The following is a 23,560-nucleotide window of genomic DNA, read 5'->3' on the forward strand; positions in this document are numbered from 1 at the left end:
CCACCTACGGCATTCAGCAAGGTTCACTCTTCGTGTTGCTTCGTAGTGAGGATGGCTGAGCAGCAGCCTGGCATGTGCTAGCCTCATGCCCCCTTTGCTTTGGCGTCTCAAACCTTGTCTGCTCTGGAAAATTACCTGTTGTGACATCAGGTGACAGTACTGGCAGCTGACCTAATGCCGAACATGGTCTAGCTGCAAAGTGCGTTCAGCACCAGTTCAGCTGCACTGCTTGCTGGCACCTGCTGTCTCAGTGGTAATGTTGCTAGTGTACAGATGACAAAGTGTACAAAGCGTGTCATCTCCCGTGACCGACTGTTCTTCACCACTTGTTACCATGCTGGTTCCCCGTTCACTTTGAGAAATCAGACCACCTGCCCCCACCCACGTCCTCTTCGTGGCACTTTGATGCCCCTCCCCCTCTCCCCCCATTTTGCAGTGAGGCTCGTATCGAAAGGCAACGTATTGCTGAGGCACCAAGCCACATGCCCTTTGTCCGCTAAAATACATTTTCTTTCTCTTTCAGTCGACTGAAGAAAGAAGGTGACAAACAGTTGTAATAAATTATTTATTTGTAATGCCGGCTATGGAAACCCCAGTCCTTGGGAAGGAATGGAACATTTTTTACGTACAATAAGAGCTGCAAAAGAATATCTTATAAAGATTTCTTTATATATTTAAATCTAAAGAAAACACCCACCTCCCCTACCAACAGCTAAAGACTTACTGGCATAAATAGTGTTCATTTGTAGAGAAGATTTCTCAAGACTGGTGTGGGCTTCCCTGCATGACCACCTATTCAGAAGCCTATTGAAAATACAGGACTGTTTGGAATTCTCAGAGAACTACCCTGCAATCTTGGGGGGGTTGTTTTTGTTTGATTGATTTTGGGTAGGTGCTAGAATCAGGTTCACAACACGACAGTCACTGTGCGTGAAGAGACACTCAATGCATCTATATATATATATATATAAAAAAAACGGAAAAAAATAAGGATTGCAAGTAGGTGGCATAACAAGCTCTGAATTCAAGTGCTATAATAATAAAAAAAAATTACTTTTATTTTAATACACTGTAGGAAATCTTCATACTTTTAACGAGAGCTCAGTTCTTCAGCATGGCTTTTTAAGTCTGTAAATAATGTTTTGGGTGGTTGGGGAGGAAAAATAACCAAACTCCACAAACATAACAATCTTGATTTTCAGTAATATCCCAAGTCCTGGTAGTGACAGAATACAGAGTTGATTTTTAATAAAAAAAACAAATATATATATATAATTATCCCTTTAATTAAAGGGAAATGAGGGGTGTCAATAATTTCAAATGGGCAAATGCTTGAAATTTGATTTGGTAGCAATTCAAGGCAGTTGCAGGGATAATGTTACAAATGACTGTTTCTGTTCTGTTTTTTCCCCCCCATTATCATTATACCTTTCCATTCTGCAGATGACTTTTGTTGAGTTCTGCTTCTCAGCAATACAGATGTCCCTTGGAACTGGCTTGCCCTTTCTGTCTCTAACGTAGAGGTTATTGTTAAATTTGGCTGTAGTCTGCCTCCTTCTCTTGTCTTTTAAAAACAATTGTCTCGCTAAATTTGTGTTAAGCTATCTCTTTAAATTTTAGCAAATATTAGCAAAATTCTAAGAAATAATATCTTCCTTTAAATACGATATGTAGCTCAAACTATTAAAGTCAGGGTTATGTGGGTAGAAAATTGTTGGACGGGCCCACTTTCTCTGGCTTTTGTTTTACATATTTCTAAGGAGAGACTAGACAATTGGACTACAGAGTTGTGTTTTTAAAGTTGTTTCACAAACACCAATAATCTAAATTTAACCTGTCTCGTACTGAAGGCTGCTTGGGGTTTTTTTTTCCTAACCTCTCTTAAGGGTTTGTGTATCAAGGAACCTGCTGCTGTGAGATCAGCCAGAGGTGTTCAGTAACATTGCTGACTCCCAACACAACAGGTTCATGCTGAATGGCCCAGATTGGCTGGAAGAAGAACTTTGCCCATGTGTATCCTTGGCTGATATATGGCAAAGGAGAGAGGGCACACACAGTAGAATAGGCATATATTTTTGTAGATAGCTTTGCTCACTGCCTAAGCCAAGATGCACATCTTTCTTGCACACACCCCCACACACCAAAACCATATTTTTGTTGTTGCATTGGCCATGTTTTTGATAAGGCAGAGGGTGGTGGATCCAGAGAACATCTGCATCTGCTGGCCATGTTTTCTACTGGTACATAACCTCTTCCATTCTCTCTCTTAACTCTTTGAGGGCTGTAGCTCTGCTGTGGTAGACTGTTGTATGTGGTGGTCATGTCATAGGACTGTATTGAGCCATGTTAGATAAACTTGTAGTTAATCATTCAGCCTTGTGGAAGGCATGGCATGAATGGTGCTTCCACCACCACATAGGGCAGAAACCAACATTACCATGTTGCTACTCCATTGGCTGCACTGATGGGTAGGTAATGGCACCGATTTATGAATTAAAACCTGCATCAGGGAATTCCAGGCTTAGTGTATCCATCTGTGTAGCATGTGTGTCCAGGGGAGGAGGGCTTGTTTCAGTTCCATCTCATCTCTTTTCTCATCCTTTCATTCCAATTTTCCTTTTAATGCCATTTCAGTTCCTTAGAGTGAGTCAGTCCCATCAGAACTCTGTGTGAACTCCTGTCTGCCAAGACTCCAGTGTTTGACACCTGGGAGTTCTCGGGCTTGGATACCAAGAGATTCACCCTAGAACCAGGAACGATAATATTTGTACATTACTTCCAGTCTCTGTCTCTGGTTGTCGAGTGAAAAAGCATTAACACCTATCCAGCAAGTGTCATGGCAGAGGTGCTCATAAAATTTCCCTGGCCAAAAGCATCAATGTACTGACGGCTTTATTTAAGTACATTTCCATCAAAATTCAGTTTTTTTCACTGTCTAGAGGGAAGGGTAGGCATGACACCACCACCTGTCGCACATGATGCTGCCTCCCTATTTCAGGTTTGTTTGGGTCTTTTTAGTAAAAAGATGTTGATTCCTTCGTGTTGTCCTTTCTCTCTCCTTCCATTTTTCCAAAGAACAAAGTAGTGCTTTGCACTCCCTATTCAAAAAGCTTTCCCTTGATCTTTTTTTTTTTTTTTTTGCAGCTCAGTAGAATCTTTTATGTTTCTGACATCGTGGCACAAAGAAGCTCTGAGATTCTTCCATCTCAATCCAATGATTAACTACAGCTTTATTTGCAATGGCTTTTGAAACCATCTTGGTGTTCGATGCCCTGTTGTTATAACCCAGACCTTTTGGTTTCCTTTCAGAAATCTCTCTTATTTTTTCCTGTGTTTTGAAGGTTTTTTTTATTTTGCTTTAGTGTTTCTGAAACGTCTCTTGTTCTATGTCGTCATGGTTGAGCTTGTTTCACTGCACCGTTAAAGCAGAGTGTACATTCTGACTGCTACATTTATATATATCTTGAAGCTTAATGTATATATGAGTAGTTTGCCATGGGATAACACAGTGTAAACAGAGTAGAAACCCAGAAATCGTGACTTCTGTGTTCTCTCCATTTGAGTATTTTGTAATTTTTTTGAAATATTTGTGGACATAAATAAAACCAAGCTACACTACAGCAGCCAGGTTTTGTCTGCAAGTGGAGTGTGTCTGTTACTTGAGATGAGTGGGAGAGGGCATGATAAGGGGGCAACGGCATGAAAGTCTTGCCTCTTCTAACAACTGCACGTTTACAGGCAAAAGCAGATCTCTCTCTTCTCTTGTTTCTCACCCCTGCTTGTCTGTTGTTAGCTAACCCTAGTGTCTAGCTTTCATACATAGTGTTATGCTACCCTGCGTTTGTGCCCGAACTGAATTCCAATGTGCATAATTGCATTTTGTCTACTTGGGTCTAGCTTAATGCTCCAGGGAGATCCTTGCATAAATGTTGCACCCTTCACTTAAGCTATAAGCAGTCAAATTGAAAATTGCGTACGTTTAGGGATGTGTTAAATGCAGTTGTGGCTAAAAGGGGTTCTTGTACCTGTAATGGAGTCTGACTTTGCCACTGATGTGGGTGGGGTCCAACCAGTAGTTAAAGTAGATTGAAGTATGAGCCAAGGAAGAGTGGGAGTTGAAGGGGAGCGCTGTGTCCCCAAACCCAAGACACGACATCTGCTGCTGTTTGCAGAGTGGGGGAGGCTGCGCTCTGTCACCTCTTCCTTGTTTAACTCCTGGGCCAAGCGTGTTTGAAAACATGTGCTCTGCCCAGGCCTGGGCACTGCTTGTTAACATGATCAAACACAATCTGGCCCTGTCCATAACGGCTCCAGGAGCCTGGTTTAGCGCATGAATTTTGAATGCTCTTATAACACTGCTTTGCTTTACTCAACCTTTGTTACAATGCAATTTGACTACAGTCGAGTTAAAACATGGTGGCTTTGTCAGCGTTCGCAGCTTTTTTAAGTCACATGACTTCACCATCCAATCAACATTCTCTGTTACCCACAATTACAAGCTGCCTAAAACACAGCAAAACAATTGGGGTGGGGGAACCTTTCTGAACATTTTCAACCAAAAAAAATGCAGAAACTTTCAGTTGAAAATTCTTGGTTCACCTCTCAGGGTGTGACTACACAGCGAAGGAAAAACCTGCTGCTCGCCTGTGCAAGCCAACTCAAGCTCATGAGGCTCAGGCTGCAGGGCTATTTCATTGCTGTGTAGATTACCAGACTCAGGCTGGAGCCTGGGCTCTAGGACCTTGTGGGGTGGGAGGGTTCCAGATCTTGGGGCCCTGTTAGGGTGACCAGATGTCCCGATTTTATAGGGACAGTCCCGATTTTTGGGTCGTTTTCTTATATAGGCTCCTATTACCCCCACCCCCGTCCCGATTTTTCACATTTGCTGTCTGGTCACCCTGTTGTCTACACAGCAGCGAAACAGCCCTGCGAGCCTGAGTTGGCTGGCGCATGCCAGCTGCAGGTTTTCCTTTGCTGTGTAGACATACCCTTGCGGGCTTTGGGCTGAGCTCCATGACTCCAATTCAAGCTAATGGGAGCTGCGTATACTTACCTCTTCTGGAAAACAGATCCTATGTGATCTTGGTCAAAGTGCTGAACTTGTACCAGTATGTGCCTGTTTCCCCTTCTGTAAAACAGGGATTATACTGTAAGGTGATCCTAAAAAAGTTGAAATATATCTTTATTATTGAAAAGTTGCTGTGCAGAGCTAGTTACATGATTTTAGAATCGTAGAATATCAGTTGGAAGGGACCTCAGGAGGTCATCTAGTCCAACCCCTTGCCCAAAGCAGGACCAAGCCCCAGACAGATTTTTACCCCAGATCCCTAAATGGCCCCCTCAAGGATTGAACTCACAACCCAACAGGCCAATGCTCAAACCACTGAAGAGAGAAGGATGCTTTTTCACAGTGTGTCGGATTCTGAGGTTAAATGTCACCTTGTGTTACCGCAGATTCATCGTCACGCATGTGGCCACGACAGAGGATATAGTGCTTCATTGCCTAGGTTTGCTTGGAACAGAAGGGGCAGCAGTTGTGGCTAAAATCGAAAGGGAAGTTGAAGCGGCCTGTTTCAAGCAGCTTTTCTACTTATACTGTGTGGTATCTTTTAGGGGAAGGTCAGTGGCTCCTGAATGTGGTTTTCTCAGGCTGACCTGACATGCGTGCTCTGTGGTATTTATTGTGACTCCCTTTTTTAAAATTCTCTGTTCTTCATGGAACTTAGTCCAAGCTGTTCTTCCCACTTACTAAAAGGACTTTTATTGCCCTATAAATTGAACTGCCCCAGAGGATGTGGTTTTTCTTTGAGCGCTCTGACTAGGAGGGTGGAAGACTTGATATCACGTGGCTGTGCTACATTCGGAAACTCAAACCTCCATTCTAACACTATGCCAGCTGTAAACAGCTATGTAGACCCATGCGTTCAGATGCTATCTAGGGCAGCGAATAGCCCTCTGCACCATCCGCTAGTTGCATGGAGAAATGGCTGCAGCCAGATTCTGGTCTCCCCCTCCCGGGAGTTTCTCTCTCTGACCTTCCAAGGCAGAAGAAATACTTCCATTGCTTGCCATAAAGTCTCCAGTCCTTATTTAGATAAAGATCATAGCCAAGATACATATAGGTGATAAAGCCACAGGAGAGAGAGAAAACAGGAAGCTGCTTTTTATAGAGGAAATTGGCTTGTGAAATATTAGTTTAATTAGCATAAAGGGCAATAAAATCCACAACCTAGGCAAATTCTCAGTTTTCTGTCATTTTTGCTCACGGAGGGAATTAATGTGTGGATTCTCGTGAAAGGTTTATTTGTATAGTGATCAGCTGCACAGCGAGTCCCAGGAGCGTAGCTGGCACACTCCTCTGTTCTGGCACACATCTGACATTTGGCTGTAAAGCCGGGGCGGGGGGTGGGAGGGCCTTATTTGCCTGTTTTCTCTGGAGATCTTTGTTTAGGCCACAAATGTTAAACTGAATTTGTTCATCTCAACCAGGCGCCTGTTGGATTTTTGCCTGCTGCCTCAAGCCCTGTTGTGTTATGGGGCTATTGGTGGTCTCCAGTAGGGGGAGGAAAGCCCCCAGGTTGAAATGACAGACTACGAAGTCAGAACTAAGGTGTTGAGTCAGAGCGCTCTGGCAGGAAGTTTGCACAGGGCATGCCCACCGGTTTGATTTGGTTCTGGCTACGCCTCATTCCCAGGCTCTTCCTCGTGCCTGTGCAAAAAGGGAAATTACAGCAGCTCCCCAGGGATAAATTTTCTTGTATGAATTTGCATTGGAGGGTCTCTTACGCAAGCCAACTGTTTTTTACATGACTGCTTTATTGAACAACCTATGTATCTATAGCAACTGAACCTAATGAACCTTTTACATCAGCTTGAATCTTGGCTCTGCAACTGACCACATTCTATAACAGAGGTCCCCAAACTGTAGGGCGAGCCCCCTGGGGGGACATGGAGGAATGTTCCGGGGGCATGGCTGGGACCTGGGTCAGCCCCCACGGGGGGGGGGGGCAGAGAGGGAGCACCACCCAGCTCTGCTCCTAGTCCAGGACCCCAGCTCCCATGGCAAAGCCTTAGGCCCCTTACCCCTGTCCATGTCCCATGGCTCCGGTGGGGGGAGGGGGGCAGCCAGGGGTAAGGAGGGGCATGAGGTAAAAAGTTTGGGGACCACTGCTCTATAATATAGAAGGGCCATCTTGGTTAACAGCATTCTGAGATTCTGAGATATCATGCAGGGAGATGCACTGATAATTATTTGACTCAGACTTCCCCAAAGCTATCTTCACCCTCTCTCTCCTATTAACAAATGAAGAAGCTTTCAGCTGCTGTAGGTCCGTCTTGAGAGGGTAAACTGCTAGTTTCTTGCTGATTGTTACTATTGTATCGCATTAGCTCCGAGGAGCTCCAGCGATGGAACAAGACCCCATTGTGCTAGGCGCTGTACAAACAGAACGAAAAGACGGTCCCTGCCCCAAAGATCTTACAATCTTTTGCCTTCCTTCCCAATTCCTAGTCAGACCAGACGACTGCTTCCTACCCCCGCAGCTAGAGATGAGCACAAGCTCTGACGAACCTTTGGACTGGTTGAGATTTCATATGGAGTTGAGCCAACGGGGTTTAATCTGGAGGATTCCAGTTTACCTGGACTGAGAGCTAGAGTGGACACTAGTTTGCTTTAAACTTCAGTGGGTACGTTGTTAAATGCTGATGTATCTCAGCTGGGAAATGTACAGGATTGGCGACAAGTTTGGGATTGGGAAGGAATATTCTCCGTATTAGGCTTTCTTCGATGCAGCCATCCACCAATCAGGAGGAAGCAGCGGGGCAGGGCCCACCTATAGCAATCCCAGGGGCAGCTGGGCAGGAGACTGATCAGCCTGCTTGGAACCCGGCTCGTTGCTTCAGTCATGAGGAGCAGCTGTGTGCACGACTGCCCTGTGCTGCCGAGCGCCCTCTTGTGTGGTGGCCATTTCAGGCACTTCGTGCTGCTCCCTAGGACGGGGTGGGGGGTCTGTGCCAGGGAAAGCAAACGGCTCACCTGGGACGGTATCTGGGCGCCTGTCAAGTTTGCCGGCAGCAGTTCGGTCCTGCGCTTCCTGCTGGGAACGTAGTGCAGGTAAATAAACCCGAGCACCTTTCCTTTGTGGGTACCCGTTGTGCATATAACACCACCCCCGGCCCCAGTGCAGCACAAGAATTAAGCTGTAGGCCCCGCTCGGCTAGGGAGGGTGAGGAGAGTGCATGTACAGGGGGAGTTCTGTCAGAGCCAGCATCCTATTTTCCTTCCGGACTAGCCCTAGGCCGCTCCGCCATCTAGCAGAGCAAAGGGGACGGTGTGATGGCTCAAAGGGCCGCTGTTGACCCCAGCAAGGAAGAGACTGGTGAGCTGGGGCGCCTGGCCGCTTTCTGGCGTTGCTCTGGACGTTGGGTTCGGCCCGTGTTGCTCCAACAGGAGCTGTTTTCCTAAGACGCCTGCAAGCCTCGTGTCAAGCGTGCGGGGTCACCACTGGGTCACGGACCCAAGAAACATTTTCAGGAAGGGGGGCGCGGTTTTGTACTGCCGGCGGGGAAGCCCCCTCAGACCGGCTGCTTTCCTCATTCACCCGCCGTCTGGGGAAGCAAGAGCAGCCAGTCAGGGCTGCTGCAAGGCGCTCGCGTGCTCCCCTCAGGAGCCTGGCCCCACAGCTCAGGGCTGCTCCGCTCCCTCCTCCCCCAGCCCCTCCTGTGAGCAACAAGATGGCTTCTCTGCGCCTCTCCCACCCAGCCTGGAGAGGAGGAGAGGGGACCTGGCCGCAGGCCCCATCTCAGGCCTGGGAGTCGGGGCGCTCCTCGGAGCTGTTGGAGCTGAGGCGAGGCTGTGCGGGGGAGGGGGCAGAACTGAGGTAAAATTGGTGGCAGGAGCAGAATTGAAGGGGGGGAAATGGAGAGAAGAGGGGTGAGGATCAGGCTACCAGAGAACGTAGCTCTGCAGAGGCCGTATGCTTTGAGAGCTACAGTTACTGCTTCCGCCTGTAGGGTCCTTCCTCATCCCCTGTAAGGCACGAGTGACCATAAGAGGTTTGGGAGGAGCCTTAAGAGTTTTCCCATGTCTTTGCCAGTGTCTTTTACTCTTACCCTAATTGTCCCCAAAACACTGCTTGGAGGAAAGAGGCTTTCTGTTGCCTGGAGTTTCAGGTTGTCCTTTGCACGCTGCAGCTGTGTTTCACTCTCCTCTTTTCTGAATGCAAATTAATGAGGTTTGATTTTTGCTCCTGGTGTTGGCTTTACAAAACGCATGAGATAAAATGACATAAAACAGACCACAAATCCCAAGCGGACAATGTAATTAGGCTGTTTGGGGTTTTTTTGGTTGTGCCCATGTCTGTAGAACTTGGGCTGCTGTGCAAAATGAACCAGTAGCTTTGCCCTACCAAATCAATTGCTCTCACATATTGTCCCTCCCTCTTATGCCTCCTTCAAAAAAAAGTTTGTTAAAAAGCGGGCAAAAATGATCATGGATGAACTCCCCCAGCAGGCCTGGCACACCTTACACTAGTGACAGCCGCCAAAAGATTCTAGCAGATGTATCCAAGCAAAGGTTCCAAAGACTGGATTTCTGAACCAAAGCAGCATATCCTCATTGATATTATTTATGAAGCACTTGGCAGATAAGGAGAGGTGGGGTGCCTCCCACAATGAGCATGATTAAAATCTAGTTTATAGTCAGGTGGCACAGAGATGGCCAATCAGCTGTCTTTAAGGGAGAGTCAGTGCCTTTGGCTTACCTGCAGTGCCTTCTAAGGCTATTGGCAAGACCCGATGGCAACAGTACTGAAAACATGCATTCTTGCAAGGAAATTCATTGCTATCTAGTTGTCCATCAGTCTTTCCTCCTGCAATCAGACACCAATGAGAAGCATCATCTATAGAGGGAGATGTCAAAAGTGGCTTTAGTTCTTCATATCTAGGACAACATAGGACATGCAGATTACTTACTGAGAGAGTAGTTTGTGTAAGTTGCCAGAGTTTCCCTGTGGAGCCAGAGAAGAGCGGTGAATGGTTCTTAGCAAATGGGGATTCCTCTTTCTCTCACTGCCAATCTACTCCATAGGGTGGAAACATGCAGAATTAGATATCCGTGTAGGTATTGTGATCCAAGGAGGACTGCTTTGTAAATCCGCTCTGAGAAGGTGGAAAGGTACAACAACAAAAGCACTGGAAAGCTTAACAGCCTAGACAGTGAAATACAGAAAGGTGATTCCACATTCAGTATAACCACACCTGGTGCAGGGTTGTTTGATTATCCCATTGCGAGAAAATGCCTAAGGAGTTTGCAAGTCCTAAGGCACTGAGCCAAATTCAGCATTGATCTAAGCAAGTGTAGATGGAGTTGCTGTTACCTCTTGGCCCGCCATGTTTAGGTCAGGAGTAAAGCAGAACTCCTTGTGCACAGCACTGTGCAAATGAAAGAGGCTGCAAAAGATTTGAGCAACGGGTGACGTTACCTTCTCCAACTTCGGTTGATTGTGCTGGGACTTGGCAGCTTCTGAAAACCGCTGTGTGATGCCATTCTTCTTCATCGTTTCTTTAAATATGTACTCGTTGCTTTCTTACGCTGCAGCGTCGCTGGAAAGAGCAAGCAAGGAACGGAGCTTCTAAACTCTGCCTTGCTCCTTGCTGCCACTCCAAGGCTGACTTTCCTGCGTTGAGGAGCTGCTGGGGTAAAATTAGGGAACAAATTGGTGCACCAGCCTTGGGAAATATCTCTGTGTGATGGCAATGGAGCCGCGTTTCCTTTTGCCCAGGGACTTGGTTTTGTCAGAACAGACTATTAATCAGATCTGTGAGATGGAAATTTCTCTGGCATCACAGCGTGTTTAAGTGAAGCCTAATTACAAGGTCTGTGCAATTACAAGCAATGGAATTTAATGTTCTGGGCCTGATGATTTTTCCACAGATGTTGCGGTTTAACACATACCTTCTGAACACTCAGATATGGATCTTTTCTTTTTTTTTTTAATTCAGGTTACATTGTCATCTCACTCTGCTGTCTCAGCCTTCTGTTCACTTCCCCTATGCCCAACCAACATTAACTGCTTCACTGATGGATCCTTTTTTGCAACAGACCATGCTAGTGATTAATATTGACATTTTAAGATTAATCGGGAGAAAGGGGGGAACTTGACCCAGTCTTGCTTAATATACAGTATAGGAAAACAAGCTTCAACCCCTGTTAGTGCAACCATTTTTGTCTCTCCCCATGTGTTTGCTCTGTGACAGTGCCCCCTTGTGGGGGACAAATAGAATAACTAGCCGGAGGGGGAACAGCTCAATCAGCTAAACATCTATTTTGGAATACACAAATTCCCTAGATACACAAGTTCAAATCCCAGCAGGGTCCACTCAGATCTGCATCCTTCAGAGATAGGAAACTGTGTGGTACCCACCTTATCCGTGAGCCAGATTTGTCCGTGATCCATGTATGGGTGCACATAAGGGGGCACAAGGACACATTTTCAGACTCCCTTTTAGCATAGGTCCACAGCACCCCAAGTAGTCAAGAACGGAGTAGGGGCCTAGGGTCTTTGACCAGTCTCAGCCCCATTCCACTCTAGGTGTGTGCTAGGAGCTTTTGGGTCGTTCCCCTTCCTCCCCGAGGTTTCAGGGGGAGAGTGTGTGGAGTTTGAGAAGCACATGGGGGACTCTATCGAAATGTCAGGTATTGTGACAGCCTGTAGAGCTGTAGTCTGGCTGTTGTGAAGGGTCTATCCGGTGTATATACAAATCCATGTAACAGAGAGGGCCCTGCTCTCGGTGCATTTTAACTTAACATGTTGCATGGTAATAGTGGTGGCTGCCTTAGGCCTGGTCTACAATTTAAAGTTTTACCAGTGTAACTATATGGTCTGACTTGAGGCACAGCCTCCCTAGTCTGGAAGCACTGATACTGATATAGGGGTGACTTAGCCTAGTATAGACATTCCTGTTCCTGTATGTGAATAGCCAGACTGCCCGAAAACTCCTTTTATCCTAGTAGAACTGCATCCGTGCTGACAGGAGTTGTACCTCTTTAACTATACTGATATGCTAAAGCAGGACAACTTTCTAGTGTAGACACATCCTTAAACCGAGCCTGCAAAAGAGCACAAGGCACCAGCGTCTCTCTGCACTTCGTCTACAGCTCCTCAGCCCATGGCTAGTTGGAACGTCGGATCTGAGTGATGACGGTTTGTGCAAGCACGTCCCTGCCCCGAGTCTGTGCTCTAGATGAGCGTGTTCGTAGCATGGTGGGAACATAATGTGCTGTGTCAAGACAAAAGGGTTACAAATATTAAGGTTTTCCCCAGACAAACTCGCGCCTGTGCACCTTGTAAACAGCCTTGTACTGTAGAGATAGGGGTCCTCTTTGTGGTGCTTGAATTCATGTCCACTTGGGCACCATGATAGCCCTCAGCATGTCAGCTTTAAGAAGAGTTGTCCTAAGCTGCTTGTATTGAGTTATGGGCTTCTTCCCCCTGTGCCCATCTGGGTGGTGGGGCAACATGGCCCAGCCTACAGCACTGCCTCCACTCAGGTATGTGAACAGTGCAGAGAAAGTCACGGGGCAAAGGCAGCTCTCAGGCAAGCTTCCTCCGGTGTTCTTGTCCCAAATTTCCCAGCTCTTCTCCTGAACTCCCGTGTGCTCATTGTGCTGTGTGTGTGGCTGCTGTCCCCATCCCCAGAGGTGGCTGCATTTCACCGCTAAGTGGCTTTCCACTCAGTTCATTTGTCAAGCATCTTGAGGTCCTGAGGGATGTAATGCACCATGTAAATGTAAGAGATTAGGCCAGGTCTTCAGTGGGTGTCAGTCTGCATTGGCGTGCCAATGGCGCCGTGACAGTTCGTAGCTGCTGAGAATCTGGCCCATTCCGTGGTGTTTGTATATGTGACAATTCTCAGCTAGCACGGGGATAGAAATACTGAAGTGGGCCTACAGAATGTCCTTGCATTGGGAGAGCCAGCTTCTTGGGACGTGGTAGGTCTGGTGCTGCTCTTTTGATGGGGTGATGCTGCTTTAATATGTGGACATCACCTTGCTGCGTACATGCCGTCAACAGCTACATTCCACAGCAAACTCATAGTCTGACGATGGGGTTTTCCTTCCCCTTCTCTTGTCTAATGTTAAGCTCCCCAGTCTTGTTAATTTCTTCCAGAGATAATACCTGGTGGCTGGGAACTACTGGGAGAAGCTGCTATAGAAACACCGTCATCTAAATGTAAATGTTGCTTCCCTGCCTCGGGCTGGCTTTAAAAGGCTTTTTCCTTGGGAAGTGGTTACAAGGTAATGGCCCCAATCCATTTTATTCATATCAAGCCAAAGGTCTTTTAAATGTTTATTTGAAATGTATTGTTCTAAGGTGACAGGGCCACGCTCATTTCTGAAGCGGGAGCCGCGGAAGCAGCGAGAAATAGGGAGCAGAAAGGGGAGGGAAGGAGGAGAAACTGCGGATGTCCAGCTGAGGCACGTTGTAATTTCTGACATAAAGCAACGGCTCTGGGTTGCGGGTGCCAGGAGGAGGTGCTCTGCATATGAGTGGGGTGGTGGCATGGAAACCTATTTGCATGGAACAGAGCATGGTGTCCCTTCTGCACTCCTCTCCTTGCAGTGAGGCAGCCTGAGAAATCTCTTGGCACTTCAGGGTACTGAAGAAAAGCACCTAGTTCAGAGTGCTTGTGTGACACCATCGGGAGTCATTGCTGGAAAAAGGCGCTAGAGTGAAAGTTCTGGAAAACTCACTCCCTTGTATGCGCAGAACAGATAACCAGCTCGGAGCCGGGTCCGCTTGCATTTCTCTGTCACTGCTCTACCAGTGTGCCTCAAACCTCTCCTGGGTTCAAACCTGTCCTGTGGGTACGGGGTCACAGCCCAATCTTTAGCCTTTGTGCTTAGAATTGCCAATTAAGGCACCGTTGTGTTATGAACACCTGTTCACTAGAAGCTAGTTCTAAACCACTGGTTCATTTTACACAGAATGCTGTATCACCCTGGGGATCTTTTCATAACCTGGGCGAGGCTAGAACTTAGAGGTGAAAGGCCCCAGTACCCATGCCTGGTCCGTCCCAAGCGGATTGTAAGGCTGACTCTAAGGAAACTGTATTTTGTGCCGTTGTAGAAAAGTTTGCTGCAGAATTGAGCGCTGGTGTGCCTCAGAAATCAGAGGGCCTTGCTGCAGGATTTAGAGCCAGCTTTCTGCAGAAGACCTACAAGATCAACATAAACCCTGTTAAAGACCCTGATAAACGCTGGTTGCTGCCTTGTAGGTGGAGATCGTAATTTGCACATGCCCAGGATGGTGTGATTATATTCAGAGTAATGAGACCTGTCCAGTCCATGAACTTATTCTGACGAGTCATGATCATGACCCCAATCGTATGCAGCCCAATAAACCAGGGTGCAGAACCCAACCCACCTTCGAGGGGGAAGGGGGCATCTTCCGTCCTGTGGCTGCTTTGTCCAAGACTCACCTTAGCCTGGGCCTCAAGAAATTGAGAGACTTCAGGAACAGCAACCCATTGTGGGGCACTGGGTTTGACCAGGGTTGGGAAAATAAATGTTCCCTGCCACATCACATGGAGCATCTCCTAAAGCCATCCTGCCTGGGAGAGAATGGCCACCAGTAGCAGAAGCCTCTAGGGCCAGGCCCAGAGACAGTTTCTCGTAGACAAACCGCAAATCAGAGGGAAAGGGCTAGAGTCCCATCTCCATGATAAATGTGGAGTTACTCTGCGTTATGTCATGTTTACATCAGCCCAGCTGAGACCAGAATGTGGCCCAAGGAGCACCCTTGGAGATAGGTCTTTCTCAACATGCTCTTGCCTTTAAACAAAGCTGGGGATTTATGAACAGCGAGATACATCCTTCCCCACCCCTCAGACTCCAGCCATTCACACAGCTTATTCACTCCTGCTAGACCTCCGGCAAAGGAGTCAGTATCTGATGGCAAAGAGGGGAAGCACGAGTCTTGTTCCCCTGATCAGAGAACTAGCCTGGAGAGCCACATTGCAATGGTCCAGTTTTTCTTGGTCTTTGGAAACAAGTGCCAAGGCGAGGCCTAGTTAATATAAGGCCACCAACATAATCCACTTCACTTAGAGGACCCATTGCTCTGCAGGCCAATCAACAAAGATTCTACATCTTTCACTGCTTCCTGCTCTAGAGCCAGTGTCTGTCTAAGAGCAGAGCTCTGTGGGGTTGGGGTTGGAGGATTGTAGTGGGGCATGGTGGGGTGTGTGGGTACAGAAAGGGTTGGCTTTAGTGATCTGAGCATCTGGTCAAAAAAAAGTTGGACTCCCTGGAATCAGAGGTTCAAATTCCAACAGAGTCAATTCCTTTCCATGGCAGGTAAATGGAGTTTGGCCTAGGAGGTGTTGTTTACTCATCCTCATAACACAAGAACTAGGGGTCACCCAATGAAATTAATGGGCAGTGGGTTTAAAACAAACAAAAGGAAGTATTTCTTCACACAATGCACAGTCAACCTGTGGAACTCCTTGCCAGAGGATGTTGTGAAGGCCAAGACAATAACGGTTGGAAAAAATGGGTAAATTCATGGGAGATAGATCCATCCATGGCTATTAGCCAGGCTGGGCAGGGATGGTGTCCCTGGCCTCTGTTTGCCAGGAGCTGGGAGTGGGTGACAGGAGATGGATCACCTGATGATTCCCTGTTCTGATGATTCCCTCTGGGGCACGTGGCATTGGCCACTGTCGGAAGACAGGATACTGGGCTAGATGGACCTTTGGTCTAACCAGGGGTGAAAGTAACGTAACAGACTTATTGGCACACAAGGCAGCCGAGGTCCTGGGCAAGGTGGGGAGTGGGGGTGGCTCTGGGCTCCGGGAAGGGATGGGACCTCAGGTGGAAAGCTGGGGCCCTTCAGTGCTGTCTGGCCCACTCCGGTGGTGATTTAAAGGGCCCAGGGCTCTGGCCACTGGTGCGGTAGAGGCAGCAGAGGCCAGGAGCCCCGGGCCCTTTAAATTGCCGCCAATATCCTGGGGCTCCGGCCATTGGGGCAGCCAGGAGCCCTGGGCCCTTTAAATCGCCGCCGGAGCTCGAGGGTAGTGGTGGCGGTAGCCAGGAACCCTGGGGCAGCTGCCTCTTTTGCCTCCCCCTCCCACCCAATCAGTGGCCCTGCCAGTATGGTCAGCTGTGTACCAGTAGCCACTGTCTTACCAGTATGCCATACCGGACCATACCAGCTTACTTTCACCTCTGGGTCTGACCCAGTATGGCCATTCTTATGTTCTTATTCTGTGGGGTCCTTCAGATGAGAGCTTAAAAACTAAGGTCCTGTTTCCTAGGCATGGAAGATCCCAGAGCATTTTGTCCTTGGCCGTGATTCTCCTTCCTCACCTGTGTTGTGTAGTGTGCTGTGTAACAGTTGTCTGCTGCTGGTCCAGCCCCGAGCTGGCTGTAATTCAGTGGTGTCTTACATGTGTAGGGTTCCGTGAAAGCATTTCAGGTTCCTTTGTGATGAAAGCCACAGGTGAAATAGTCTCACTTCTTTTTCTGCTGCAGGTTTGATCGGTGCAATAAGCAGGATGGTGGATATGCCATGAGATCCAGAGCAATCCTACTACCTTTGTCTAAGATAAGAGAAGAGAGATGGAGAGAGCAAGCATTTAAACATTGCTACAGATGAGGGCAAGAGAGCCCAGCCAACCACACTTTATCCAGATTCTGGAAAGGACTGAAGATCACAGAGGGAGGGAAGTCTAGGAATGAAATGGGAAATCAGATCTACAGTTGCTAGGTCTAAGCTAGCTGTTTCCTTAATGCACGCCATATTCCTCATCAAAGCACGAACACTGCACGGTGTCTGTTGCTGAGAGTCGTGCATCAGGCCTTGTATGCACTGTGGTGGTTTGGCCTGGACTTTCATTTCAGGATGAATCTTAGTGACGCACCTGAGACAGTGAGCAGATAATAGGCAAGTCCCAAGTGGGGCAGGTACTGTACCAATTTACCCAACCCTGGTGATGCACCTCAATCACTGCAATGCTGTCTGCTACTCCTGACCCAGAACTCTCTCCAGCGTTCACCAGTCATGCCAATTCACTGAGCTGAATTGTGAAAGGTAGGAGAGTCCTTTAGGGCATGAGATAATAGTCTAGCTGGGTAGAGCAGAGGACTGGGAGCTAGGAGTCCTGGATTCTTTTCCCAGCATTAGGAGGGGAGCTGGTTATAGCCAATTAGCTCTAGCTGGTTATAGCCAGGAACTGGAACAGGGCACCTGGATTCGGCTCTCTGTGTCCGTTCCACCATCTGTACGGTGGGGATAGTGCCTTGTAAAGCACTAGGCAATCTACTAATGAAAAGCCTTATGTAAAAGCTAGGGATGATGATGACGATGACTTGCCTTGTTTCAGCATGGTGAGGCCGAATTCATTCATGTCAAAGTGATTTTGAGACCCTTACATTATTTCTAGGTGCAGTAGGAGACTATTTAGAGTCACGAGTGATTTTTAGCCAGGGTTTGAACCCAGACCTCTAGGGGTAAGAAGTCTTTACTGTTAGCCCAGTGAACTCTCAGTACTCTTGGTGCAAAGTCATGTCAATTGTGGTGGGATGTCCATTGTCATCTGGCATACAGACTCCCTGGAATCACAGGTTCCAATTCCAGCAGAGTCCACTTCTTTCCATGACGGGTCAATTGAGTTCATTGTGTGAGGGTCCTTGGCTATTGTCTCAGTAAGATGAGGATTTGCCGTGCTGGGATTCTAATACCATTGGCCAATCAAGGCTGGTGTTCTGCCTCTGATGGAGCCAGCACCATTGACTTCAGTGGGAGTCCTTAGGCCAGTACTGATTGCTTCCCACCCTGACGTGTAACACCCAAATCGCTACTAGTGTGCAGACTTCAGTGGGTGCCCTCCTTGTATTTGCTAGTGCTTCTAGTGCCGAGAGCTTCTGCACTTAGTATTTAGTCTGGTGGAGCCAGAACCTAGAGCTTCAGAGGAAGATGAAAAATGAAGCCCACAGTGCTCCTGACCAATCTGCAATGCCATGTGAGAGCTTGGGCCAGATTCTGTTCTTGGTTACACCGGTGTAAAACCAGAGGAGAGTAAATAGTGAGACTGGATTTATACTGGTGTAACTGAGAACAGAATTCCCGCCTCCCTTCCCCCCTCCTCCTTGCCAGTTGTGTCTACTTATTGTCAGCTCCTTGGGTCAGGGACCATCTTTCGTCTCTGTGTTTGTACAGCACCTGGCCCAGTGTGGTCCTGGCCCAGGACTGGGGCTCTTAGGTGGGACTGCAATATGAATCCCCTAGCTGTAAAGTTCAGGGGGGCTCAGATCTGGGTTTGGAGTCTGGGCCCATCGCTCACTGTCTGGCAGAACTTTACAATAACCAAAACCCCTCTATGACCGCCCTGCTAAGCACTGGGGAAACGATCATGTTGAGGCATAACGCTGCCCTCTTGTGCATGTGCAGTCACTGGTCTTTAATTACACCGTAACTTGCTGTTAGTCCATATAGATTTCCTACAAACGGAGAGGCGCATGTGTAGCATCTTCTCCTGTGCTCATCTGCGTAGGCCAGCCTGAGTTCACGAATCACCAATCAACCAGGCTTTCTCGAGCAATGGGGCCTGGATTATTTCTGGTCGGGGCCTGGCACTCTTGTGTGACTGTGGTTTTAGTTTACAATCTTGAAAATAAGAAGATGCAGGTGACTGTCTGGGATCCCCTGTGTGGATTTCCACACCTGGTTGGCCTGCAGGAACTCAGCAGGGCTGCTGGCCGCTGGAGTACTCTCCTACTCCACCCTCAGTGCCTCCTCTGTGCCCCCGAGTCCACCTGGAGATGCTTCATGCCTTGCTGTCAGGGCGGGGAAGGGGAGAGAACAGGGTGGGAGCCAAAGGAAGAGCAGGATGGAAGGGAGCAGGATGGGAGCAGCAGAGGACTCAAGAGAGAACAGGTCACAGAGCAGGCAACAGGCAGGGCAGTTGGGGACTCCCTTTCAGTCCCTCTCCCCCTGCTCACCTAGGGAGATCTGCAGTTTGTTAGGGTCAGTCTTTCCCTATCTGGGTAAGCGCCGTGCACTGAAACAATCTGTCTCACCAGTGCAGCAAGTTCAAGGTTATTCTTCCTGGTATTCCAGCAGCAGTTGATCTGGAGGAATTTTGCCTCCAGCCCGCCAGAGAGTGGGGCCTGCGTGAACGGGCAGTTTTCTCTCAGGAGAGGGACTGGCTTTCCTGGGTGCATCGAGTCTGTATCATCTCAGTGGGTCCCTAGGCTTGCACATGTTCGCTGTCGTCCAGCGAGGCTGGCACAGCACACCGTTTTGGGCAGAGGATGTTCGTTGGTGGGTCTGAGTGACCGTGAAGTTTTGGTTCCATCTGTGTGCAACGCAAATAAGTGCGTGGGCAGCTGTGTCCCCATGAGAACAGCGCCTCCCTTGCCGTCTGACTCTAGCAATGCTGACGTTTCTCCCAGCACGTAGTTGCCAGTGTCCCACCAGAAGATTGCTGTGGGCCAGTTGTTTTCAACCTGTGGTCCCCGGACTCCTGGGGCTCTGGGGGGACTTCTGGGGTCCGTGAAAGGTGATTTTGAAAATAAAGTTTCAGATCCCGGAAAAGGCATTCCATTTTTTCTGCTCAATCAAAGCTATGTGAATGCCCCCAGCTACAGGTCAAAACCCAGAAGTGGTGGTGGTACCCTCGCAGCCCACAGTTTAGCACTCTTTCTCACACTCCATCACACACCAGGCCGAGCACGTACAACGTTTATAGTTGAATTCTGTTCAATCCGTTTTCAGTCTGACTTCTATGGTAGGGCTCTGGGACCACGGGCTGAATTTTCAAAGGGGTCCGGACCTCCATTCGAAATTTTGTAGGGGTCCGCAAATGAAAAAAGGTTGAAAACCACCACTGTACTGTGCCCTCGAATGCTGGATGACGTTCCAAAATTTGTCCGGTAGATGGCAGCAGATGCTCGCTAAAGAGACCTAGCCCCAAATCCTGAATCTTTCTCCACTGAGAGAGTTAAGGAGATTGGGACGAACAGAAACACTTGTTTGAAAACAGTAAAAGTGAAAAAGCAGGAGCCACACAGGTCCTGCCAAATGGGCATTCCCATTGCAAGTGAGGACAGGGCTGTGAGAGCAGAGGGCCAGTCTGCCCTGTGCAATGAAGCAGCCGTCGCCCCTTTTGTAAAATACGAAGCTTATTCTGGTGTCCTTGTGCCCCCTTTGTCCTCCACTCCTTTCCCACTGCCCCGGAGCTGGCTGCATCGTTCTGGTGTCCTATGTATGCTGTATAGCTGTAAAGAGCTTTGGGATGAAAGGGGGGAGCAATAATTGACTATAAGGAGGAGAGACCTAGCTGATCTTCAAGCCGTGAGAAGTGAAAACCCCTCTAAGGGAGGGGGCACCAGTGGGTGCGTAGCTGGTACTAGTGCTAACTCAAGTACAGCTTTGAGCTGTCTGCCAGTGAGCATAACCTGGCAGTCTGTGATCCTGAGATTTCTCCTGAGCATACGCTGTCCACTACATAGTCCAGCTGTCTGAGCCCAAGTCCCTTATAGTCAGGTCCCTGATGGTTAAACCTCCCCCCCCCTCCCCCCGCTCTGGTGACCCTCCCGAGGCCCCTGTATCTGGAAATGGAGCATGGCGTCTGCCTGGCTGGGTGTGTGCAGAGCATCCTGGTTTATGGACGGGTTTTTTTTCTCCTTTGCTTATGCAAATAGTGAGTTTGCTCTGAAAGGCGAGTGTAAACATGGCATCATGGGACTCTGCGTGTATGATCCGTGGCCCTGGCACAAATGTCCTCACCAGTAGGGGGCACTTTGTTCTTGAGCTTTTGTTATGGAAAACATGTGGCAAAACAAGAGGCAGGGCTGTCCATCAGTTAGAGAAGGCGATTAGTTGGGGGTCCATTCCTGAATCTTGACTGGCTGTCTCACTCCACCTCCATTGCCTCAGTTTCCCTATCTGGGAGTTACACTTTTGACGCCCTGGCATGGGAAGCATGAGACATCAACATGGAGCAGCTGCCCTTGAGGATGCTTTTCCTTTCTCTGTTTAGATGGCCTCTGTTCTAGGCTCGCTGACAAACTTCAGAAATACCTAAGCTGTACAACAATATTTAAACTCCTGCAACAGAATAAACATCTGGGGATGGTGGGAATTTTCCCAGGCCTCCCAACTTGCTGTTTCTATTGACACAGCCTTTTTAGTATTCACGTGGCTTGGAGTCTGGAATCTAGCGAGTTCTCGGGTTTCTGTGGGTTACAGCCATAAATGAATGTTGTGCTTCAAGCCAAATACATAGCAGTGATCAACAGCTATTGTCAGGCATTATCAGTCCAATAAGGCCTGGTGTTCGTTGAACTGACAGAGGAAGCCAAACACTGGCCCTTAGTGCTGAGATAAAGCTTTGGACCTTTCCTTATGCTCCTCTCTCTTTTGCCACAATGAAGGCAAACTTTCTGGGGGGATGAGCTTTATTCTGAGCTGCACTGCAGGAGAGTTTAACGTGTCCCAACTGGGCATAACTATAATTATTATGAATTTTAAATGGTGGTTTCCAAGCTAGTGCACAAAATTACTTTATCTGGGCAGTAGGGGGCACTAATGGTCCATGTCAGAGGCTGCGGCGTGTAAGACCCCTGTCTAAAGAGCAGACATTGTGCTGGGACTTGAGTACAACTCAAATCTGCAAGAGCCAGGAAAGGCAGGCAGAGGAGTCCTGCTAAGCCAGCCTAGCTGTATAGCACCCCAAACCCAGCAAGAACTAGATCCAACAAGGAGCAGGCTAAGGTCAGAGTTTCAGGTCCTGCTTTTTCAGAAGGACAGCTGAGAAATATTCCGGCTTCCACGGTCGGTGGCATGAATGCCCACTTTAGGTCAATGTCTAGCTATGCTGAGAGCCTCTAAGGACCCTTCAGAGCACGGACCACAAATGTCATAATAGCAAAGGAAGGACCTGGCCTTTGTGTTGGGGGCAATGGGTGTGGGGGTATGTGTGTGTGTGTGGGAGGATGCCCATGACATACGGGAAGTGGGGGCCTGGGCTCGGGAAGTGGGGAGGAGAGCTGTGCTCTGGAAAAGGCCATATTTTTTCTTTGGGGTGGGTATTTTCTTTATAGTAAGTCTAACTGAATAAACAAAGAGCGTCCCCATTAACAATCCATTGGACAGTTTCCGCCGCCTGTGCTGTGGTGGAGCTCCGGTGCTGTTCCATTGAAACGTCTGGAACACTAGGTCTAGCGCTGGGGACCTAGTCTCAATGGCCTGATCTGGATCCAGACTGAACTTCACAATTTAGGCACAAGCAGACGAGTCCTGACCTGGTTCCGGCCCAACTCTGATGAGGGCTCGGCTGTTCCCGGGGGAATGACAGCAGGCCGCATGTGAGGAGCCAGGTCAGTTTCAAAAGCCAGGAAGTTCCAAGCTGGGGCTGAGGTTACTGTAAATCCTTGGCACGGGATTCTTCCCCGCCTCATCTCTGTGCATAGCGACAAGTTCAAGTTGCAGTGTCAGCTCAGAGTGTCAACAGCAACTGGCCATCAGCTGTACCTGGCAGTGAGGGGTAGGGGCAGTGGGAGGAGGCGACGTGTAATATGGAATAATCCTGTGTGCTTATCTAGCACTTTTCACTTCAGAAAGGTGCTTACGGTGAGGTTGTGGGTAGCTGGAAATTTATACCTTTTGGTTTAAAGTAGTTCTTCTTCGAGTGATTGCTCCTATCCATTCCATGTACTCCGAACATTTTACCCTAGCAACTCCGGCCCTGGAGTGGCGCCGCCATGGCGGCGTATATATACCCCAGCCGGCCCGTCCGCTCCTCAGTTCCTTCTTCCCGCCCGTGACGGCCAGTTGGAACAGTGGAGTGCTCCCTTACCTCCACAACCCTAGTGTTTCTCCATAGTTCTAGTGTAGATAGTTTTAGTAGTTAGTTCAGTTCTTGTTGTAGTTGTATATATATTTAGTGTTAATAGTGTTAATAGTTACGGAATTAGAGGGGTTGCCCCTCTTCTTCCTATGCCCGAGCACCGGGTTTCAAGCCTGTGCGCTTGCCAGCGCCTATGCGGTTAGCGACCAAGACGACTCTTGCCTCCGCTGCCTCGGAGAGTCGCACCGCCAGATAAGTGCTCTATTTGTATAGCCTTTAAGCCTCAGAGAGACTCTAGGCTGAAGCACTTACTGATGGAGTCTGCGCTCCAACCTCCGGCGCCAGCTCCAGCGGCACCGAACCGCCTCGACGAGCAGCGCTCCGGCTGCACCGAGCCGCGCACCGAGCCGGCACCAAAGACCCGGCACCGCTCCCTCTCCCGGGAGGAAGCCGCCAAGACGGCCGCCGCAAAACAGCAGCGAAGCCGTCCGCCCAGCCGCCCGGTGCAGGCTGAGGCAATGCACGCTAAGTGCACCGCACCGTTGACTCCGGCGCCGCCTGGCCGTGAGTCGGTTCTGCCCAGCTCCCCGGTGCCCACCGAGGAGGAGCTGAGGATCCCGTCGACGCCGGAGGCGTTCGCGACGGCAAGAGAGCTGATCGAAGCGACGGGCCCGTCATATCAGCCGCCGGCACCACCGGTGCGGAC

At 48.7% G+C, this 23,560-nt stretch overlaps 1 protein-coding gene across 12 annotated transcripts in view; it reads left to right on the top strand.

Moving 5' to 3' along the window:
• The window catches only part of RERE (arginine-glutamic acid dipeptide repeats), a 391,036-nt gene extending 374,363 nt beyond the window's left edge, over positions 1-16,673 (top strand). For 8 of the 12 annotated variants that reach the window (XM_039508664.1, XM_039508660.1, XM_039508663.1 and 5 more), the window contains one exon: positions 16,535-16,673. In XM_039508664.1, the coding sequence (XP_039364598.1) occupies positions 16,535-16,658 (124 nt within the window). In that variant the 3' untranslated portion in view covers positions 16,659-16,673. Of the gene's footprint in view, positions 1-523; positions 3,621-16,534 lie in introns of those variants that run through there. The other 4 variants (XR_005590298.1, XM_039508667.1, XM_039508668.1 and 1 more) reach the window with 1 other exon arrangement.
• Positions 16,674-23,560: the final 6,887 nt, after the last annotated feature.

Source organism: Mauremys reevesii, linkage group 21 (genome assembly GCF_016161935.1).
Source record: "Mauremys reevesii isolate NIE-2019 linkage group 21, ASM1616193v1, whole genome shotgun sequence".
NCBI lineage: Eukaryota > Metazoa > Chordata > Testudines > Geoemydidae > Mauremys > Mauremys reevesii.